Below are 21923 nucleotides of genomic sequence, written 5' to 3' on the forward strand. Positions count from 1 at the left end.
CTGATGGAAAGTGGTAACCGTCGCCTATAGACATGAGCAGTACCATGGACATAACAAAGTATACTGTTTCACCCATGATACCCCCCATGCGTTGCCATTCCTGAGCCCACAGGTGTTATTCCTCCGTGCCCAGTAAATTCACGCCATATCCCACCCTTCAAACCGAAACACAGCCATGCAAACACAACTGCTTTACGTTTGAAGCACGAATGGGACAGAGGTATCTAAGCAATCGAATTTTATACAAACTCTCCCTTGTACAAAATCTCTACTAATATTATAAATATGAAAGTGAGTTTGTTTGTTTTAACACTAAATAAATTTATTATAACGCGACTATTGGGTATACATAAGATAGTGCCGCGTGATCTCGTCATAGAATGGGCTACCCCTTTCTGTCCGCAGGGAAAGGGGTTGTTAGTAATGGAGTGCAATGTCCCAATTGTAAGCAATATACCCTATCAGGTCGACCTCCACGCGGTTCCTCCTGGAAACCATTGTGTTTAAGTCTTGCTGATTTCGTCACAATAAACTAACTGACCTGCTTTCATCCTCACCTCTCATCCCTCACAGGTGCCCCGCCAGTATATACCGGTAGTGTAGGAGGGGTTACCATTCCTTTATCACCTATTAAAAAAAATGGCGTTGCAAATCCGTCTGCTAAGGATGGCAACTACTAACAAAAGCCTCCTTTATGAGTGACGCCTATACAATAAGTACAATATAGTTATATATACATACCTTCATATATGATCCTCCGGTCCTTTCCTCGCAATGTCGTTTTATGTACCTCTGACACAAATTAGACATTTTGAATCTGGAACAATAAAAAGAAATTAATACCTCATTCTCAAAAAAAAAAGTCGACATAAGTCATAATTACGACCAGATACACTCTAAAACCGAAAAATAAGTTAATTATTAAAAAAAGAACGATGTTTATTTAGCAAACAAACTAATGACCAATCTATTGGAAAGTGCCAAATGTCGCTTACAGTCATGAATAATACTATGGCCACTACAAAATATAATATTATGCTCATGGCATACTTAACATGTCATGTTGCCATTCCTAAGGGCTACTATGTTATATAGTTTACAATTCTCAAATTGTTTTTATTTTGTATGTATACTACGTAATATCTTTGACGGTTTTGAACCGATTTTGATAAATCTTTTTACCTAACCACACACAAAGTTTCCTCGTCTTGACCTTAAGTTTTTTAAAGCAAAATTAGAAAATATTGTTGTTTGTTTTTTATTGTTTTTAACTGCAAATATTACGATAGTTTTTAGATATATGTACAAAATATATATTTGAAATAAAAAATATTTATTTTATTGTTTAAACATATAAATATAGTCATTTCTCATTTAAAAGAATTTTCTGTATTAATTGTGTATATATAAAAAAAAACATAGCTTTTTTTATACAACATAGAATGGCAAACAAGCTAACGGCCCACCTGATGAAAAGTGGTAACCGTCGCCTATAGACATGACCAGTACCATGGACATAACAGAGTATACTGTTTCGTCCATGATACCCCCCATGCGTTGCCATTTCTGAGGACTCAGGTGTTATTCCTCTGTACCCAGTAAATTCACGCCACATCCCCACCCTTCAAACCGAAACACAGCCATGCAAACACAACTGCTTTACGGTAGAAACACAAATGGGGCAGAGGTACCCAAGCAATCGACTTTTGTACAAAGTCTCCCTCTGGCATATGGTCAATAGCTTTATCTATGCTCCACACAACACTCCGGCATCATTAATAAAGTGTGTAAACATAAATTCACTATTACATTAACATAATTTTACTATTAAATATTAATATTCATACGATAAGACACGAGGACAAATAGTTACAGATTATAAATGACTAACAGTGTTTTTTTTTTTTTTTCATTTATTGTGACTTTGGCGAAAGTCAACAGCCAAAAAGTAACAATTACAAGGTAACAGATAATAAAATTACAAGACAAATTACAATAGTTATAAATTAATTATAATATACTAAGAAAGTTAGTTTAGTAGAAAGGTATAAGTTACAATTACATATTTAAATTTCACCGATTGTATAAGTAATATAATTAAAAATTTCTTGGTACAAAACGGTATGTTTTAGAAGATCGTGCACTGAAGTAGGAATATTTTGACATTTTAATAAATCTTGACACTGACTAATGAAGTGCGCAGTGGAAGCGTGCTGGGCCCATAACCTGTGATTTTACGAAATAATACAATAAAGAATTCTTTCCGTATCAACGTATATTCGATACAAATTTTAGACAACTGAAAAACAATAGAAGAACTATATTCGAATTTCTTTTTAAAAGTAGCCGTTGAAGTGAGAATTTAGGACAAACAAAAAAAAATTATGATCCAAATCAGAAAAAATGTTTTGGCAGTATTTACATATAGAATAATCCAATAAATTAATGCGTTGCAAATGTGCAAGAAATTTACAATGACCTATCCACTAATAGTGAATAATTATTATTGCCGTCACCTTCTACGCATAATATGTTTGTCTATGGTCCATGAATATTTATGATATTTTTTATCTATGCCCAGTTGACCGCTCGTCCCAGCATGCGTTAATCTTTGATTGCTTTGCTAGATCACGTAGGCTGGGTTTATTTCGCGGATGCTAACAGTATTTAATAGATACAAAAAAAATGTATCCTATTGATAAAAGTCAATGTACTGTGTTTAGAAAAAAGTCACATACTTACCTAACGAAGTGATTTTTATCAGCGGGTCATTGTCGTCTATAAAAAAAAATATCTACGGGAACGTCAATATACAAGCTCAACTCACACTTGGCCAATTCTTTCTGTGCAGACAGTTTAATTGACAGCATTGCACCGAAACTCAGAGCCCGTATTAGTCACTTCCTACTTGTCTCAAATTACGACCTTAGTAGTCCCCATTGCATTTATACCTACATATTTTACTAAGATATCTCTTACTATTTTTTTTTTGATGGGTGAAAATGGTCCCGCCTGCGCTAACGGGATACGTCAATGATCAATATAAATGAATGACGGTTTGATATTGCATTTCTAATAGCCAAACTTTAAATTTGGTGTTTATCTTAATATGCCATGCTATCATGTGATATGCCTTAAGGTAACATAAGAAAACATGCAAATATTATTACACCAAATTGATGACGATTGTGATTTTGTATTTAAAATTGCCAAACTTTAAATTTGGAGAATGTTTTATCTTAATATGCCATGCTTTTATGTGATATGCCTTAAGGTAACATAAGATATTATACAAATATTATTACACCAAATTGATTACGGTTTCGATATTTCTAATAGCCGAATTTTTAATTTGGTGGATGTTTTATCTTAATATGTCATGCTTTTATGTGATATGCCTTAAGGTAACGTAAGAAAATATACAAATATTATTACACCAAATGCATTATGGTTTTGATATTGTATTTTTAATAGTTAAACTTTAAATTTAGTATATGTTTTATCTTGATATGCCATGCTATCATGTGATATGCCTTGAGGCACTTTTTTTTTATTTATTACTTTTATTTAATTTATAATTTTATATTTTCAATTAAAGCGAATAAAACTGCGATAGACAGCTAGTTTCCAAAGACATCTTATACCTAATGAATGCACTTGCACAACTAACACACTTGTTTTATATTTAATTTTATTTATAAAAGATGCACTCGGTTTGTAAACAGCCAGTCCTGAATAAACAGTAACGGAGAACTGTTTACTTGAAGAGGGAAGTGTTTATAACATTGTACTTACTGCCCACGATGTCGAATTCAAAGAATGAATGTAAAATCGAAGGTTTAAAATTAAAAATGTACCAGAGACTTTTTTTTTTATTGGATAAAAATGGAGTTGTAACCCCGCCTGCGCTAATAGTATACACTGACGAGGCACCAGTGAAGGGTGATCGATGAGGATGAAAACAGGCCAGTTAGCCCATCATGATTAATTCATCAGGAATTAATCATGATAGTTTCCAGGGGGAACCGCGAGGAGGTCGACCTGGTTGGGTATATTGCTAGAAATGGGATTATCAGTCTCCATTACTAACAATCCCTTTTCCCCCACCAGAGACTGTCAAACATAATTCACTTTCCCTGGTAAATTAACGGACATTAACTTTAAGATTGCATTCTACAAGAAAAACTAGTTCAATTTTGGCTAAACAAGTTATTTTGAATTAAAAACTAAACTGTCAACATAACTCACTTTCCCTGGTAAACTAACGGACATTAACTTTAAGATTGCATTCTACAAGAAAAACTAGTTCAATTTTGGCTAAACAAGTTATTTTGAATTAAAAACTAAACTGTCAACATAACTCACTTTCCCTGGTAAATTAACGGACATTAACTTTAAGATTGCATTCTACAAGAAAAACTAGTTCAATTTTAGCTAAACAAGTTATTTTGAATTAAAAACTAAACTACTAAAACTGACTTTGATAAAATGTCTATGGGACCAATGTGAAAGTAAATCCTTTTTGATAAAAGAAGACATTTTCGAATCGGTTTATAATTGGCCAAGTTACGAGGTAACAAACATAAAAAACATGATCCAATTGAGAACTCTCTTTTTTTGGAGTCGGTTAAATAAGATTACAATAGATGAATAAACACATTTCAGGCATTTATATTGATCAGTTAACGTTCCAAAAGTTAAAAATAAAGAGTCCAGTGTAACACAATGAAGTGATCCTGCCAAAGGGCGGCCATTTCTTAGAGTCCCACGAACCCTATGAAACGCTTCGTTTTATTTGTTCGCGCCCTAGTAGCTAGTGTCCCCTAAATTTTAGGACTAACTCATACAGCGCGTTATCAACTTATTTGAATAAATAGCGTTGCCAAATACTACGAGTATGTTATCATATCATCCGTTAAATATCCACTGCTGAACATAGGCCTTAATATTATTATATTTTTTCATATAGGCCCTTACGCAATGTCAATTACCATCTATAATAAAATCCCATTAAATAAAAAAAAAAACTAAAATATTTCTAAAAAATATAGCTTTAAAAAAATTTTAATTGAACAATATTATTACCTATATACTAAAAAACCCTTAATAATAAAAACAACAAATCACTCACTAATCACTCATAAACCTATTTTACTTATACTATTTTGTCTTTACGTTTCGAGTTAAAATCCCAATTTGAAAAAAAAAGTGACGAAACAGTGTAATAAATAGTTAAAATAGAATTGTAGGTTTTAATTTTTATAAAGTAAGAATTTTTAATGAAGTAATTTAATTGTAATTGCATTTAATTTTAATGTAATTAACTATGCATGATTCTTCATTCAGACTTCATTTAAAATGATTGCTGTACTGCAACAGTCATATGCGCCGTGTGGCCCCGGCATAGAATAGGCCACCCTTTCCTTTCCCGTGTGTGATGTAAGAGGCGACTAAGGGAGACCGAGGGATGGACAGCAGCGTCCCTTTTAAAACATCTCCAAAAACAAACTGCAGTTGTCAATTCGCCTGCCAAGCGTGGCAACTACTGCGAAATCTCTTCCAAGTGGGAAACTTATGCTCAGCAGTGGACAGAGGCTCATTTGATGATGATGATGATGAAGGTTTATATCGAAACTATATAACTAATGCTTGAAATCTATATTGTTAAAACATGAAATGCAATTAACACTTGAATTGGATTGAATTAAGTTTGATAATACAGTTCAGAAGATTTTTCTAGAAACATGATTAGAGCTCCAGTCCTTATTCTGATCATTCTAGTTCATCCTCTGTCTTCTCTTATCTGAAAACTATCTTTATAATTTTATTTATTAATTGGAAGGATAACATTAATTAGAAGGATAACGATCCAATATACGACGCCGCTTAAACTCGGACTTGGCAATTTGCGTGCAAAGTGTTCGAAGACAGAAACGGCCCTGTTGCTGAGCAACGGGTACTTGAAATCATGTTTATTAGATGACGTCACATCCCCTGTTCATTCGGAGGAATTTTACAAATCTTGACAAGTGGATTTTGTTCCTCAAAAAAAAACCCACTTCAGTTGTAAATCGATTTTGATGAAATTTCTATGACACCAATCTGAAAATTATCCTTTCAAACAAAGCAAAAGAAACACGACTTTGTACAAAAGTCGTGTTTCTACCGTGAAGCAGTTGTGTTTGCATGGCTGTGTTTCGGTTTGAAGGGTGGGATATGGCGTGAATTTACAGGGTACAAAGGAATAACACCTGAGTCCTCATAAATGGCAACGCATGGGAGGTACGAAACAGTATATTCTGTTACGTCCACGGTACTCATTCCATCCATCCATTCCATCAGGTAGGCTTGTTTGTCTTTCCAAGTTGTTTAAAAAAAACTAAGAATTTTCAAAATCAATTTATGATAAACCTTAATATGGAGTTTTAATTTACGCGTAAAATAATAAAAATATTTTATACTAGTGATCCAGTCCGGCGTCGCACGGGTAGATAAATTTTTTGACAATAATTGGTCGCCAATAATGTAGTTTTCTATACGTGAAAGAATTTTTAAAATCGAAAAAGTTGTTTTGGAGATTTTGTATTACAAACAAGCAATCAAATCTTTCGTGTTCATATTAGTATAGAATAAAAACAATAAGTCTTAAGCGCTTCATACACGGTAAAGATGTTATATAATTAAATATATTACATAAATTATGTTACATATACAATGCATTTTTGTGGTAAATTTATATGTATCAATTATATGTATTTACCACAAAACTGCACTATCATATTTTGCTTCTGAATTTTTCGAATAATTTTTTGTCATTAAAATCCAATCAGTGAAAGCTTAATAAGAATATTATCGCAAAGAGCAATATGCTCTTTAAATCATCATCATCATCATATCAGCCTTTAACTGTCCACTGCTGAACATAAGCCTTCCTCTAAGGGCATATTGCCAATAGTTTCCATGCTTGGCAGACAGGTTGGCAACTACAGTTAGGCTTTGGAGATGTTTTAAGAGGGACGCTGTAGCCCGTCCTTCGTCCTTCCTTAGTCGCCTCTTACGACACCCATGGGAAAGGAAGAGGTGGCCTATTCTATGCCGGGACCACACTGTGAATAATCAATTTGAAATATTGAAATTGTTAAATTATTTTTGAAAATTGACGGTTACTCGTAACTGGAACCTTTTCATACTTCGCTAAGCTAATATTATGAATGGTCTTAAGCCATAAATATAAAGGCCCACATACACGTATATATACTAAATAAAGCCCATAAAGCTCGACTACCAAATATTGGGGTAATATTTAACCATAATATATTTTTGCCACCCTCGTCCCATCATAAACAGTCATTCCGCTAAGGATTCGGGACCTCTTATGCAAATTGCCAACGCTCACTGCAAGAGTGGTATCACCAATTTTGTTTCAAATTTATTGGGACATCAAGTTGTTATATAATATTTTATACGGCTTTAAAATGGAGATTCTCTATTAGACGTTATTTTTTCAACCGACTTCAAAAAGAGAGAGGTTCTCAGTTATGTTGTTTTCTTTTTTATTTTCAATAAGCTCATAACTTCGTCAGTTGTAAACCGATTTGGAAAATTCTTTTTTTATATGATGATTATACTTACAGATAAGTCTTAGAGGGATTTTATCAAAATCGATTCAGTAATTTAGTTTTTAGATCAAAATAACGATTGAATTAGTTTTTTTTTTATAAAACAATTTAATTATTATCGAAATAGCTATTGTTCTTTACGAAGCTAATTACTGCTGGGTTTGTTCTAACGCAGTCTACGATTCGGTGCTGTAAATTTTCATGCGTTTATTTTTCAAATTAATTCCTAGTTTATTTGTTTTAAACTAAAAATAGTTAAAATATTCAATAAATATCAACTGGCGACTTGCCCTAATACTTATCTACCTATCCATACAAAATATAGGTAGGTCGATAGAAGATCTATAATTGTTTGTTATAAAAATAAAATACAGCCCATATTACTCCCTGATAATGAGCTAGAGGGCAAAACCCTCTGTGTCGTTAAAAAATAAGAAAGAATTTTTTTCAAAATCGATTTAACATTCATGTTATTACAAAAAATCTTATTTCTCCCTTTTATAATGTTAGTCTAGATTTAAATTTTAAAATTTAAGAATTCATAAAATTTCCGTTATATTTACACACACACACACACACACAAATAAATATATATATATATATATATACACTATCATAATAAAAAATATATATTTAAAACAAAATCTATGACTGCTTATTAATTTTTCTAACTTAAAATAAATAAATGTACTCGCAACTACAATCTCTAATAGGATAGACAGCGATATTCATCAACTCTTGACATTATGGTAAACATAACAGTGAATTTGCTAAAATCCTGATTTATCCGAAAGAATGGTGTCAAACAGCGTAACTCATGCACGACCAGCGCGCAGTCACACCTACCCTTTTTGCAAAGTGACACTCGTTTCGGGACCCGCATCCCGGAAATTGCAAACGACTAACTAGACGGTTTAAGTCGGCCAATTTGTTAAAACACAGCAAGGGAACGATCCGCCATGCTTTTATTGGAATTTGTATGTAATATTTCTCTTTAGAAAATGTCTTAGGAAAAAATTATTTCCGATTTCAAATCAACCGTACAAATAGTCTCGATTGGTTTATTTTTCTTTTTTAATTTTTTTTTTATATATATAAATATTTTTGTGTTGTTTCTTTATTATAATTCTTAATATATGGATTTTTTTAACCCCTGTGTGGGTGTCGTCGCATATTTCTTGTAAAGTTTCTTTCTTTCTTTCTTTCTTTCATTTATTTGTATCTCTTTAAAAGATTTACGAACGAAGGAGATCCTTAATTCGTCTACATTATTTAATAACGTTCATTCTGAATCGATTGTAATTAATTATAATTAAATGCAATTATTTAAATAAACTATGATAATTTACTTGAATAATCTCTACATATCGACCAGATTCTATTGGTCGTGGTCACCAGAGTGGTACTGTCAAGCCTCCGCTTCCAAGGCAGAAACTTTTTCTTCTACCCACTCATTGTCCCACATCATACAAATTGCATCACTGTACAAAGAATTTCTGCACAGAACACTGTCGTTATTCGATGTATTTATTGACTGCACACAGAAGCGAAGTAATGTTTTTGTATTATTGGGTTACTTGTTAAAAGGCATGCACAGCACACCTGCAATTTTTCCGGTACAATAACCGGTAGTCATGTCCGGTCATCACTTATCATATGTTGAACCACATGCTCTTAATGTTATGTGTATTATTTAAAAAAAACTTCATCAAGGTAATTCGTACCAGGCAGCATGGTCTCCGACCTTAGCCTGTTCCACAACGGAACAAACGTACTTAAAAAAAAAGTAATCCGTACCGTTCGAAATTCGAATAATTTCAAAGGACTCACGGGCCAGATTAACAACCCACCAAAACAAGGATTATAGAGATCAAGCAGGACGTGCCTGGATGTGTCGAAAGCACGGCGCGCTGAGCCGTTTGATTCTTGTTCATACAAAGTGCATATTTAAATACCGCACGACGAGACGACAAGTAATTACAATTCGTACATAATACCTTGCCATACAAACTATCCTGTATGCAATAGTCGAGTTACTTGCTTTAAAATTAATATGGTACCAACACGAAAGAAATATGTATTTTACAGCCTACATGCTGTTTTGCAAAAGAAAAGTGACTTTGTACAAAAGTCGATTGCTTGGGTACCTCTGCCCCATTCGCGTTTCAACCGTGAAGCAGTTGTGTTTGCATGGCTGTGTTTCGGTTTGAAGGGTGGGATATGGCGTGAAACAGTTTTTTTTTATTTATTTTTTAGTTTTGCAACAAAAATCAGTTCCCCATTCGACGTTACATCAATCGGTATGAGTATCAATCACTTCACTAACCAAACATAACAGTATATTTCAAAACAAACAAAAACATTCGAAATCATACACATAACGCATAAACATCATTTTAACGCAGCAGATTCGAATCCCGCCGTGTCGGTGCTATTGTGTCGGGATTACAGGATTCTGTGGGTGTCATTTCGGTTTGGGATTTATTTGGATATAGTGATGGCCACTGTCCCAACGTGAATGTCCCTATTTCTAATTGCTTCTTGAATATTTTTAACTTTTTGAGACAGACAAGTTTCAATCAATTATGCAAAAAATATATAATAGATTTGATATATTTAAGCATCATTTTATCATCATCATCATCATCATTTCAGACATTATCCGTTCACTGTTAGACATAGGCCTCTCCTTAGACTGGCATAAGGAACTATAAATCATATGGTTGCCTTTCTTCTTATGCAAATATAATTAGTAAAAAGAGAACAAAAGATACACCATCAGTTGCTATTTTTCTCAATTCATAGCAGCCTAGTGTATAGAAAATGTTTGATATGTCAATTATTTGTCAATAACAAATTTTACATTACTAGATTATGTATTCGACAAAGTTTATATAGAAAGTATGTAAGCAGGTTGTATCTGAATTTAGTAGGGTTATACGGCCATATAACACTCTCTATACACTAGTCTGCTATGAATTGACAATTTTATCACTTCTTTTATGTAATTCCTTGTTCTTAGGGGACGTTATAAATAGCTTGTCCCATTTTATATAACGGTTACAACACTACCATCGACCTTTATCAATATCTACAGGTATCAACCTATATCTACGTTTCAGGTGCATGGATTACGGTTGTAACACTAGTGTATAAATTGTAATTTGACGTATTTTGAGGTTTTAGAGGGAATTCATGCAGTCTAGTGGTCGAGGGCCTTGAGCAAGTCATGCTCACTAAAACTTTACCAGAGGGAGACTTTGTACAAAAGTCCTTTGCTTGGGTACCTCTGTCCCATTCGTGTTTCAACCGTAAAGCAGTTGTGTCTACATGGCTGTGTTTCGGTTTGAAAGGTATCCCACCCTTCAAACCTACACGAATGGGACAGAGGTACCCAAGCATTCGACTTTTGTACAAAGTTTCCCTCTGGTACTATTAATAGGAAACTCTAAAAATGTATAATTCCGCAGGTAGGGCGTGGGGCGTGAGTGACAAACGATTGGACCACGGAAAGACTACGGGCGGATTACGGCGCGCTAATGAGCCGGAGACGGTACCAGCTGACGATGGAATAAGAAGCCTCTATAATGTGCATCCGATTTGTCACCTTCCCCCTTGTCTTTCGTCTGTGAAATTTGGAGTTTTTATGCTAAAATATTTATTTAAGATTTTAATCCATAAAAATTAATTTACCTTGTGATTCATAGTTGTGAATAAAATTAATAATGGCAATTGTGTTTTATTTTAAATTTATGGTAATGAGATTTCATTTTTAATACTATTAAAACATTATTAGAACTAAACACACTCATGTATGAAGAAAAATATCACAAGTACGTTCTAAGTCTATGGATTTAAAGATAAATTTAAAATAAGAACACAGGTTCAGAAATATTCTTTACAAGCATTGTTTATTTTTGAAATCGGTTGAAAATGTTAATGAAAATCTACGAGTATATCATACACTACAGTGACCCTCTACCATCAGACGGACTGTATTTGTTTGCCACCATCGTGGTATAAAAAAAATCCTATTTCTAAGCTGACTAAATACTTCGACGTACCCTGTTTACTGGTCGTTGCGTCCCCAGAACTAACCCCTGGCAATAAACCGCGAACCATTTAGTGACATCCTGCATGTCATTTCTATTTTAAATCCTCGTGTCGGCACTTCGCACCCTCTCGCGTACATGCCAGCATTAATATCCTGAGATGTATTACGACATTTTTCATACAAATATCAATCCCTTATTGCCAACACTCGTATAATGAGGGTATCTACAACGTTGCTTAGGACGTGCTCTACTGTGTTACCAGATTGGGTACATTTTTTCGTAATTTTCAGATAAAAAAATTCTGTTTGCGAAATTTTGAAGAAACGTTTGGGGGGAAATTATAGGGATTTAAAGATATTTGAATAATTTTTTTTTTGGCAGTTTTAATCGTAATTTTTTATTAAAACCAATATAAAATACACTAATGAAGGTAGAAAAACAGAACGTAAGGGAAATTAAACGTGAGAAAAAGGGACCTTTTTTTCATCGTTCGCTTTGTCGTTACATCACAAAACATAATGAAAATCAACACAAATTTGTGTGTATTACAATAATGTATTTGTGTTGAATGATTAGGTAAAAATGAAGAAAATCATATCGATTTGGAGAACAAAGAAATATGACATTTGGATAGAAATCAGAAATAACATCTGGCAACCTTGAATAAAGATAAAAAAAATATATCTATAGGTACTTTAGTTATCATGTGACTTAATTCTTGACTTAAGAAAAAAAAATTAAATGTACTTTTAACTGAGACATTTCTGAATTGTAATAATACATAATAATATTATATTACTTACAGATATATAACTGGACCCATATTTTTATATAACAAACAAGTCTATTGTGCTTTTCCATGAAACTGTAATATTTTCATCAGAATTTATACTCAGTGGATTGAATTCAGTATGCTTTCATATTAAACAGAGCCCAAGATGTTTCTGTTAAAAAATCTCTGTAAATTGCTAGCTATGTATATCTCTCGACTCTGCCTGCGTGAGGTAGGTTCAATTAACTATTATCCTTCTCTAAAAACATACTTTAACTATAACAATGTTTTGTCACTATCTTTCAAATTGGGAATTTAGTGTAAAACAAAGAGACGCCAGATTTTACCAGAGGGAGACTTTGTACAAAAGTCGATTGCTTGGGTACCTCTGTCCCATTCGTGTGTCAACCGAGAAGCAGTTGTGTTTGCATGGCTGTGTTTCGGTTTGAAGGGTGGGATATGGCGTGAATTTACTGGGTACAGAGGAAAAACAGAAACTACAACTTTATAAAATACCTATCCATCCCCTATCCTATCCATTCCTTTGCACGATCTTCCATAAATAAGAAACTAAAAATAACACAAAACAAATCGCATCGCCTTTCGAATTGAACGACCCAACTCGATTTAACTCGAACTGTATCCAGATTGTATCAAATCGATCGCCCGTTGACACCTTCAGCATCGGCGATATCGCTTTTGATGGGAGACGTTGATCGAGTGATTCGTATTTTAAAGAATTTACCAAACTACAATCTTGTTGTACGCGACTAAATCTACCAATTTTACTGCTTTATAAATTATTTTTTACCATATAAAGTAAACATACATAGGCTACAGTGACTGTTTACCATCAGAGGGCGTTGTATGTTTGTTGCCACAATCGTGATATTAAAAAAAACACGGAACTTTTTTTACAACACAGGGGGCAAACGAGCATGCAGCTCACCTGATGGTAAGTGACTACCGCCGCCCATGATCACCCACAACACCAACGACATTGCAGGTGTGCTGCCGGCCTTTTGAAAAGGAATATACTCTTGATTACTTTATAGGCAAATAGATAGATAGATAGATAATTTATATTTAGAAATTCTCAATGTCAAAATCGGTTCAAGAGTTTAGTTTTTGAATCAAAGTAACTGGTTTTGTCTCGACTGTTTTTTTTTATGAAACACAACTTAAATTATATTTAGAACAGCTAGAGTTAAAATTGGTAATTATTCATTATTATTATCCCATTCGTGTTTCAACCGTGAAGCAGTTGTGTTTGCATGGCTGTGTTTCGGTTTGAAGAGTGGGATATGGCGTGAATTTACTGAGTACAGAGGAATAACACCTGAGTCCTCAGGAATGGCAACGCATGGGGGTATCATGGGCGAAACAGTATACTCTGTTATGTTCATGGTACCTGCTCATGTCTATAGGCGACAGTTACCACTTTCCATCAGGTGGACCGTCAGCTTGTTTGCCATTCTAAGTTGTATAAAAAAAAATATCCGTTGATGATTACGTTTGGAAAGTCAACAATGATAGCGTATGTCTTACAGCGTGCCGTGCGAATCTGCTAGACATTATTCCATTCATAGCATTGTTAGACGGCCCAGTATAATTGTGTTGTAAAAAAATAATCCAAGTAGGTAACGGTTATATTAACTGTATCTAACGCACTATCAACTAGGGGGAGAGAGGGGAGAGAAGACTATAATAATATGGTTTAACAGCCACATTGCTAGCAATATACTTCATCAGGTCCGATCTTCCTACCGAAGCTTTCCCTAGAAACTACAGCATAGGTTTCTTTAAAAAGGCGTATTAAGATTTCTAAAAGCTACGGTAACTCCATTCATCACCAGACGGGCCGTATCCTTGTTTGCCACCTAAGTACCAAAATAAATTCATGCGGTTCTCCCTGGAAAGCATCGTGGTTGATTCAAGTCGAATTCGTCACGATGGGCTAATGTATCTGCCTTCATTCCTACTCTCTACTCTTACTATCTCTCACTGGTGCCCGGCTAATGTCAAGCGGGGATATCATTCCATGTTCATCCATTGAAATAAATACTACTCTCTCAACTAAGTATACGTTAGCCGATTATTATTCAAGCCCTATTTTTAATCGATTTATGAATTCTCAAATCGTCTGTAAATACATATATTTCCTATGCCACTGTATGGATGAAAATGAAATGGTTATCTGCGCTATCGGGATAAGCTGGCGGGGTACCAGTGAGGGATGATAGGTGAGGATGAAGCAGGTCAGTTAGCCCATCGTGATGAATTCATCAAAAATTCATCACAATGGTTTCCAGGGGGAACCACGTGGAGGTCGACCTGTTAGGGTATATATATATATATATATATATATATATATATATATATATATATATATATATATATATATATATATATATATAGCTGGGCCCGTTAGCTACGATAACCCTTTGTTATGTGAAACCAGACAACGAATTTCTGGACGCGAAGGGAGAAGTTCGTGTCCTAAATTGGCCTGCTCTTCCGAGAATCGAATTCGGGGGCTTCATTTACGCAAATCAACGTTAAACACATTGGTAAACAAGGTAAGTAAACTCAATAATAACCATTTTTAAATAGTCATTTTGTTTCCTATGAATCTACCGCCCAGTTCGGAATGCAATTTCAGCTGAGAAGAACGGGTAAGAAACATGGCAGTGGTGTGCATTTTACTTTGAATAAACGAAGTCCTAGGTACGGTTTCGGGCCGAGCTAATTTAGCAAATACCTTTCAAATTTGGCTCGTGTTTTGTTGATTGTTCTAAGTTGTGCCTCCAGATATTAATTGCGATTACACATTCTAAATTCAAATATTTCCCATGTCATTTATCAATGAAAAATTCATGCGTTTTGTTTATCACGAATAATGTTAAAGACGACGTTTTATTTTCCTTTAAGTAAAATACACTTCTCAGTACCTATTTCTTATGAAATTAATTCAATTCAATTCAATTCAATAAAAACAATGTCAATAATAATAATAATAAATACAATAATCACACTAAACTTACAAGATGCACCACATCACACTACTACAGACACGCACACACACATATAGAGCTATGAAGCATAAAAATAATATATATGTAGTAATATATATGTGTATGCATATTTGCATACACACACGCAATAAAAGGGGTTGGGATCTCAGCTTTCTTTTTTCCAAAGGTTTTTGGGACGGGTTGTCTGAGAAAACCGGCAAATTAGCCGAGAATGAAGTCAATAATAAAATGTAAAAATTAATGCTCCTTTCCACTCAGGGTTTGCTGGAAGAGAACTCTTACAGAGTTAATCTGTTGTACATCTTTATATTTATATATATATATATATATATATATATATATATATATATATGTTGTAAGTTTGTTTTTTTCTGTGTACAATAAAGAATAAATAAATAATAATGTCAATAAAAATAATTAAAATGTATGTCAAATATTTATCAATGTAATAGTCATATAACGTATAGTAACATTTAGCTGTCAAATATTCTTTTGCTTTTTTCTTAAATAAGTTTAAACTATTTCCTTAATGCTTTCGGGAATTTATTATATATTTTAGAGACCATACTGAAATAATAATGATAATGATAAAGAATGATAAAAATAATTGTATGACCCATTAATTCTATTATAGGATGTTCCACCCCTCAATTTCCATTACGGGGGTGGCTATTGAAGGGCAGTCTTACTTTTTTCACCTATGAACCCCATGAAGAATTTAACATCGTAAAATAAAAGGGGGGTCGACCATTACCTGCCGCTGTCTAAAGAAATGTGCACATCATCTGTACAAGTACTGGAAGAGCTCATTTTTTAAAGAGATAATATTTTTTATACAACTTAGAATTTCAAACAAGCTGACGGCCCACCTGATGGAAAGTGGTAACCGTCGCCTATAGACACGAGCAGTAACATGGACATAACAGAGTATACTGTTTCGCCAATGATACCCCGCATGCGTTGCCATTCCTGAGGACTCAGGTGTTATTCCTCTGTACCCAATAAATTCACGCCATATCCCATCCTACAAACCGAAACACAGCCATGCAAACACAACTGCTTCGCGGTTGAAACACGAATGGGACTAGAGGTATCCAAGAAATCGACTTTTGTACAAAGTCTCCCTCTGGTATTAATATTCCAGTAAGATCTAACCTACTTCAGCACGCTCCCTTAACCCAGTACGGTTATTAAACAATATTATAAACAACATTGATATATTTAGTAGTAGACTGCCAAAGATATTAGAAGCGGCTCACAAATATCTAGAGTCGGGTTAAATACATTTATTGTAACTTTGCATGTTAGCACAATAGATTTATAACATTGATTTGGCTTTTGCTGTTATAATGTTATAATTATTTTTAATAAATATATAAATATAATTTATATCTTTATTCAAATAATATAAAGATCACTTTTACAAGTTATAATTTACTTAATTTATATTAATAAATGAGTAGTCACACTCATAGCCTCTTATTTACAAAAACTAAAAACTTTAACAATCCCATTTTAACTACACGTATTGTAGTATTTTTACAGTTGCTTTTAAATAAAAAAATTTAACGCAATATAAAAAAAAAAACTATTAATTTATACAGGAATCCAATATGTAGATATCGGATCGGTATTTATATTTTTTTGATGGGTGAAAATGTAATGATAACCCAGCCCGCGCCAGCAGTATACGCTGGCAAAACACCAGTGAAAGGTGATCGATGAGAATAAAAACAGGCCAGTTAGCCCATCATGATGAATTTATCAGGAATCTCGATATTAATATTACCCACGCTAAGCAAACAACGCAAAATTTGAAAATTAGAAATGTTAACAATTTTTTTTATGCAATTTAGAATGGCAAACAAGCTGACGGCCCACCTGATGGAAAGTGGCCTATAGACATATGCAGTGCCATGAACAAAACAGATTTACTTCCAGCAGATCTAATTCACAGTTGCAAAGCGATTTTATTGGAGGGGGTCCTGATATATCGAGGTAGCAATCGTAAATCTGTTGCGGCGAAATAAATAATTTAAAACTAATAAAACAGCCAACGCTCTAGCGCCGAACACTAACATCCTAGCTGCTTGGTTTATTTACCACTTGCCTGTAATGATTCTCTGAGTGAGCAATGCAACTTGTATAAGAAGAATACGAATTTGTAGACGGCTGAGGTTGTTGGTAATTTATTTATTTATTCTTTATTGCATCAGTTAAAGAATAATACAAAAATAAATTATATAAATAAATATATTACACTTATGAAGTACAAAAAGCGGTCTTATTGCTTAAGCAGTTATCTTCCAGACAACCTTTTAATAGAGGAGAAAGAAAAAAGACGGCGCCAAGAAGTGTAACTAATAAAAAACTAAAAACGCTGATATGAACACCTTACATCTATGTATTATCATTTAATAATGTTTATTCTCTTTATATATATATATATATATATATATATATATATATATATATATATATATATATATATATATATATATATATATATATATATATATATATATATATATATATTGGTATGACTTTTTTACTTTTTAGGAACGCTTAAAGCGACGAAATACATAGTTTAAGGGGAAGGGATTGTTAGTAATGGTGATTGTCACGTATAGTAAAAAGTGAATGATAACAACACAGGATGTGTAGGGTTGATCCATTACATTACTCTAAAAAACAAAACTTTTGGCTGTAATGTGTCAACGGACGGACTTTAAAAAATTCAAGTGGATCAACGCAACGGCTCTCATCTAAATTTATATTTTTATAACTATTCGCAAATGAAATCAAATAATTCAAGCTTGTTTATATGAAATTGACCTTCTAACTGTCTGTTGAAGACATCAGCACGTACCAGAGATCTAACAGTTCAATTGCTAGCAATACACCCTATCAGGTCGACATCCACGCGGTTCCCCCTGGAAACCCTTTTAGTTAATTCTTATTGAATTTCGTTACAATGGACTAACTGACCTGCTTTTATTCTCACACGTTATTCTTCATCGGTGCTTCGCCAGTGTATACCGACAGCGTATCGGGGTTACCATTTCATCTTCACCCATTAAAAATAGGTGCATAGTTTAGATCCAGACTATATCCATCTAGATGGAGCCAACAATCTCATCAGAATAGACATAAAATGAACTCTCCTTTTTTAAGTCGGTTAAACTAACTAAATATAAGGTTATATCATTGGCTATAATGATTACCAACTAGTAAACTCAACATAAGTCAAACAATATAAGAGTACTAATAATGTTACATAAAACAGTCCCTTGCAAAGCGAAATTGCATAATTGCATTATACCAACAAGGCATGGAACGCTAATGATGATAATTCACTTTCCATTCAAGAATGAACCTAAAAACTAGCTGCGTAAAGTACACTACGTGAAACTGTCTTGTGATAAGAAAAAACGCATTGCACAGTGCGGAAATGCATTGCTTTCTAAACGTGTCGTGTCTGCGTGCTTTACTACTGACTTGGCTATTTAAGTCATTAATACTGTCTCGTAAGTAGATAATTAAGACATCAATTGATGATTATGTTGGTAGGTACTATTTTGCATGGCCAATATGGTGAAAGCAAATAAATTGAAGTAGATTTTAGTTCTTCAAAAAAAAAATAACTAAAGTAATTTTTGACAATAGGTTAAGGGCCCACCTTATTTAAAGTGGTAATCGTCGTCTATAGACATGAGCAGTACCATGGACATAACAGAGTATACTGTTACGCCCATGACACCACCCCATGCGTTGCCTCAGGTGTTATTCCTCTGTAGAGTAAATTCACTGCCGTATCCCACCCTTCACACACACCGAAACACAGCCATGCAAACACAACTGACCTTTGTACAAAGTCTCCCTCTGGTAATATATAATAATGGCTAAAATGTTATTGAATGATGAAGAAAATGGGAGGCAAGGGCAATTTCTGAATAGATACTGGTCAGAAACTGTAGCGGCTCGGCAGACCATTAGGGTTTCTTACGCATATCTAATTAACTTTATTAGACCAGACATTTCGTTTCCGATTATTTAATGCCCTTACAGCAGCCTGGATGCTACAATAGAATCCAATTTGCGACCACTCACAACCATAACAGAATTACCGACAAAGTGAAACTGCGCAAGAGTCAACTACCTGTGACTACAATTCATTGTTCTTCTATCAAATTATTTACTAACCCTACCTTACTTAACATTATATACGCCAAGGAAATATATGTTTCTTTCAATGTTGTATGTGCTTTTGATGGGTCCACCGGGTCTAGTGAGTGACAATGTGGTTGCACAGTGTTGTTTTGACGTTGTTTATGGTACTGTTAAACAATAGGCCGGCAAGATGCATTGTTGATAAATTCAACGCGAGCCTAAGGGATTATTCTGTGAAGGAAGAGACCAATGTAAGTTTTGCAAATTTAATTTTAATACAGGGGAATAAAAATTCGATGACAAAATTAAATGTTCGTCCACGCTAATCTCAGACCTCTAATTTTAGTAAAAATTTATAAATATGTGTCGTTTTTTTCCGATCTGGCTTCTTTTTTTTATTTTTATTCTTTTATTAAGAGTTTCCTCTCATCAGGGCAATTAACTCATGCATTTTCTTCCAGCCAGTTTTATTCTAAACAATATCTTTGACCTCCTTATACGACATAACACCTAGTATTTCTCTCATGTAGTCTCATGTAGTTATTTCTCGGGTTTCCCCCTAATCTTTTGCCGGTCTTTTATAAGATATAAAAAAATATCCTTATAGGAAAAAATTGACCTAATAGTTGGTTGTAAGGGATTAATTAGTTCAAGAGTAATTTAATAACACATTGGTTGTACAAACATTATATTTTTAATTTAACTGTATCATTTTGTGTTTGTTCGCTGCGCAATATCGTTGTTAATTGTAACATGTATTTGATGATTTTTTCTGCAATAGACTTTTCTGTAAGACACTTTGTATTATATGCTTGCAAATTTTATCAACAATAATCACTTAGCCACTTCTAAACTAAAAAACAAGCTGCCAGTGCTTATAAAAAGTGCCGAGACTGTCCTGAACAACAATTAGATATACTGTGTCGCAAAGTATTTGACGTGTGTTGACACTCTTAACTTTAAAACCGCCTCTTTAGGACGCAAATTTCATAATTGTAAATTATCTTTTTAACAAATAATTAAGGGATTTAGTCGATAAATGTTTATTTTGTATGTGTACATGTAAACGACTTCAAGAAGGAGTAGGTTAGACTGTTTTTTTTTTGTCTGTTAATTCATAACTCCGTTGTTTTGAAACAAATTTGTAGTTCTTTTTTTTTTCTAAATGAATACTTTCAGATTGTTCCCATAGAAATCTTATCAAAATGCACTCAATATTTTAGATTTTGAGTTAAAATTAGTTACGTCACAATTGAAGTAAATTTTTTTGGGAACACGGTTTCTAACTATGGTATGGTTTTTAAAATCTATACTTATAATAAATCTGTAGAGAGGTCAATTCTGTACATAGAATATATTTCTAAAATAACTACAAAAACTACTCGACGGATTTGAACGAAACTTGGTACAATTATTCTTCATACTCCTGGGCAGGTTATAGTATACTTTTCATCACGCTACGATCAATAGGACCAGAGCAGTGAAGGGAAATGTTACAAATGACCAACCGTGCGACGCCGGGACGGGCCGCTAGTATATAATAAATTCCTAAAGGCATTTAAAGAAATAGAAAAATCAAAAATCTTTATGAAAAAAAAGCGAAAGAATATTTTTTTTATACAACTTAGAATGGCAAACAAGCTAACGGCCCACCTGATGGAAAGTAGTAACCGTCGCCTATAGACGTGAGCAGTACCATGGACATAACAGAGTATACTATCTTGCACATGATACCCCGTTGTTATTCCTGAGAACTCAAGTGTTATTCCTCTGTACCCAGTAAATTCATGCCATATCCCACCCTTCAAACCGAAACACAGCCATGCAAACACAGCTGCTTCACGGTTAAAACACGAATGGGACAGAGGTACTCAAGCAATCGACTTTTGTACAAAGTCTCCCTCTGAATCTTTAAATTTTCAAATTTTTTTTTTATTTCTTATTTTAACTGTCACTGAATAACAATTTTTATGGTAAAGTGTGCTTCTACAGGATGGTACCTCCAATTTTGTTGGGTCTCTTGATACTAATTTATTATGATAAGCTAGTTTTGTTGTAAATGATTGCGGCTGCATCTTTACGAATATTCCACTTGAATTTGAAACATTTGAAAATATTGTTATAGTATTCAACAAACGTTCGGACATTACAAAAGGATCAGCTGGCAAGATATGCGGACTTCGCGCCCGTTCGTAATCCCATCAAATTCAAGGTTGGTACAATTAGTTTAGTTTCTCATGTGCGTCGTCATAAAGGGATGGATCATTCTATG

General features: G+C 33.8%; 1 protein-coding gene across 2 annotated transcripts in view; it reads right to left on the reverse strand.

The window, feature by feature from the left end:
• Positions 1 to 21923, reverse strand: part of LOC113509955 (protein sprint) — a 365904-nt gene that overhangs the window by 325838 nt on the left and 18143 nt on the right. Inside the window, exon 2 of one of the 2 annotated variants that reach the window (XM_052894346.1) lies at positions 742 to 817. In XM_052894346.1, the coding sequence (XP_052750306.1) occupies positions 742 to 810 (69 nt within the window). In that variant the 5' untranslated portion in view covers positions 811 to 817. Of the gene's footprint in view, positions 1 to 741; positions 821 to 21923 lie in introns of those variants that run through there. The other variant, XM_052894340.1, reaches the window with a different exon arrangement.

This window comes from Galleria mellonella, unplaced genomic scaffold (genome assembly GCF_026898425.1).
Source record: "Galleria mellonella isolate WM207_F2 unplaced genomic scaffold, CSIRO_AGI_GalMel_v1 utg21, whole genome shotgun sequence".
Lineage (NCBI taxonomy): Eukaryota > Metazoa > Arthropoda > Insecta > Lepidoptera > Pyralidae > Galleria > Galleria mellonella.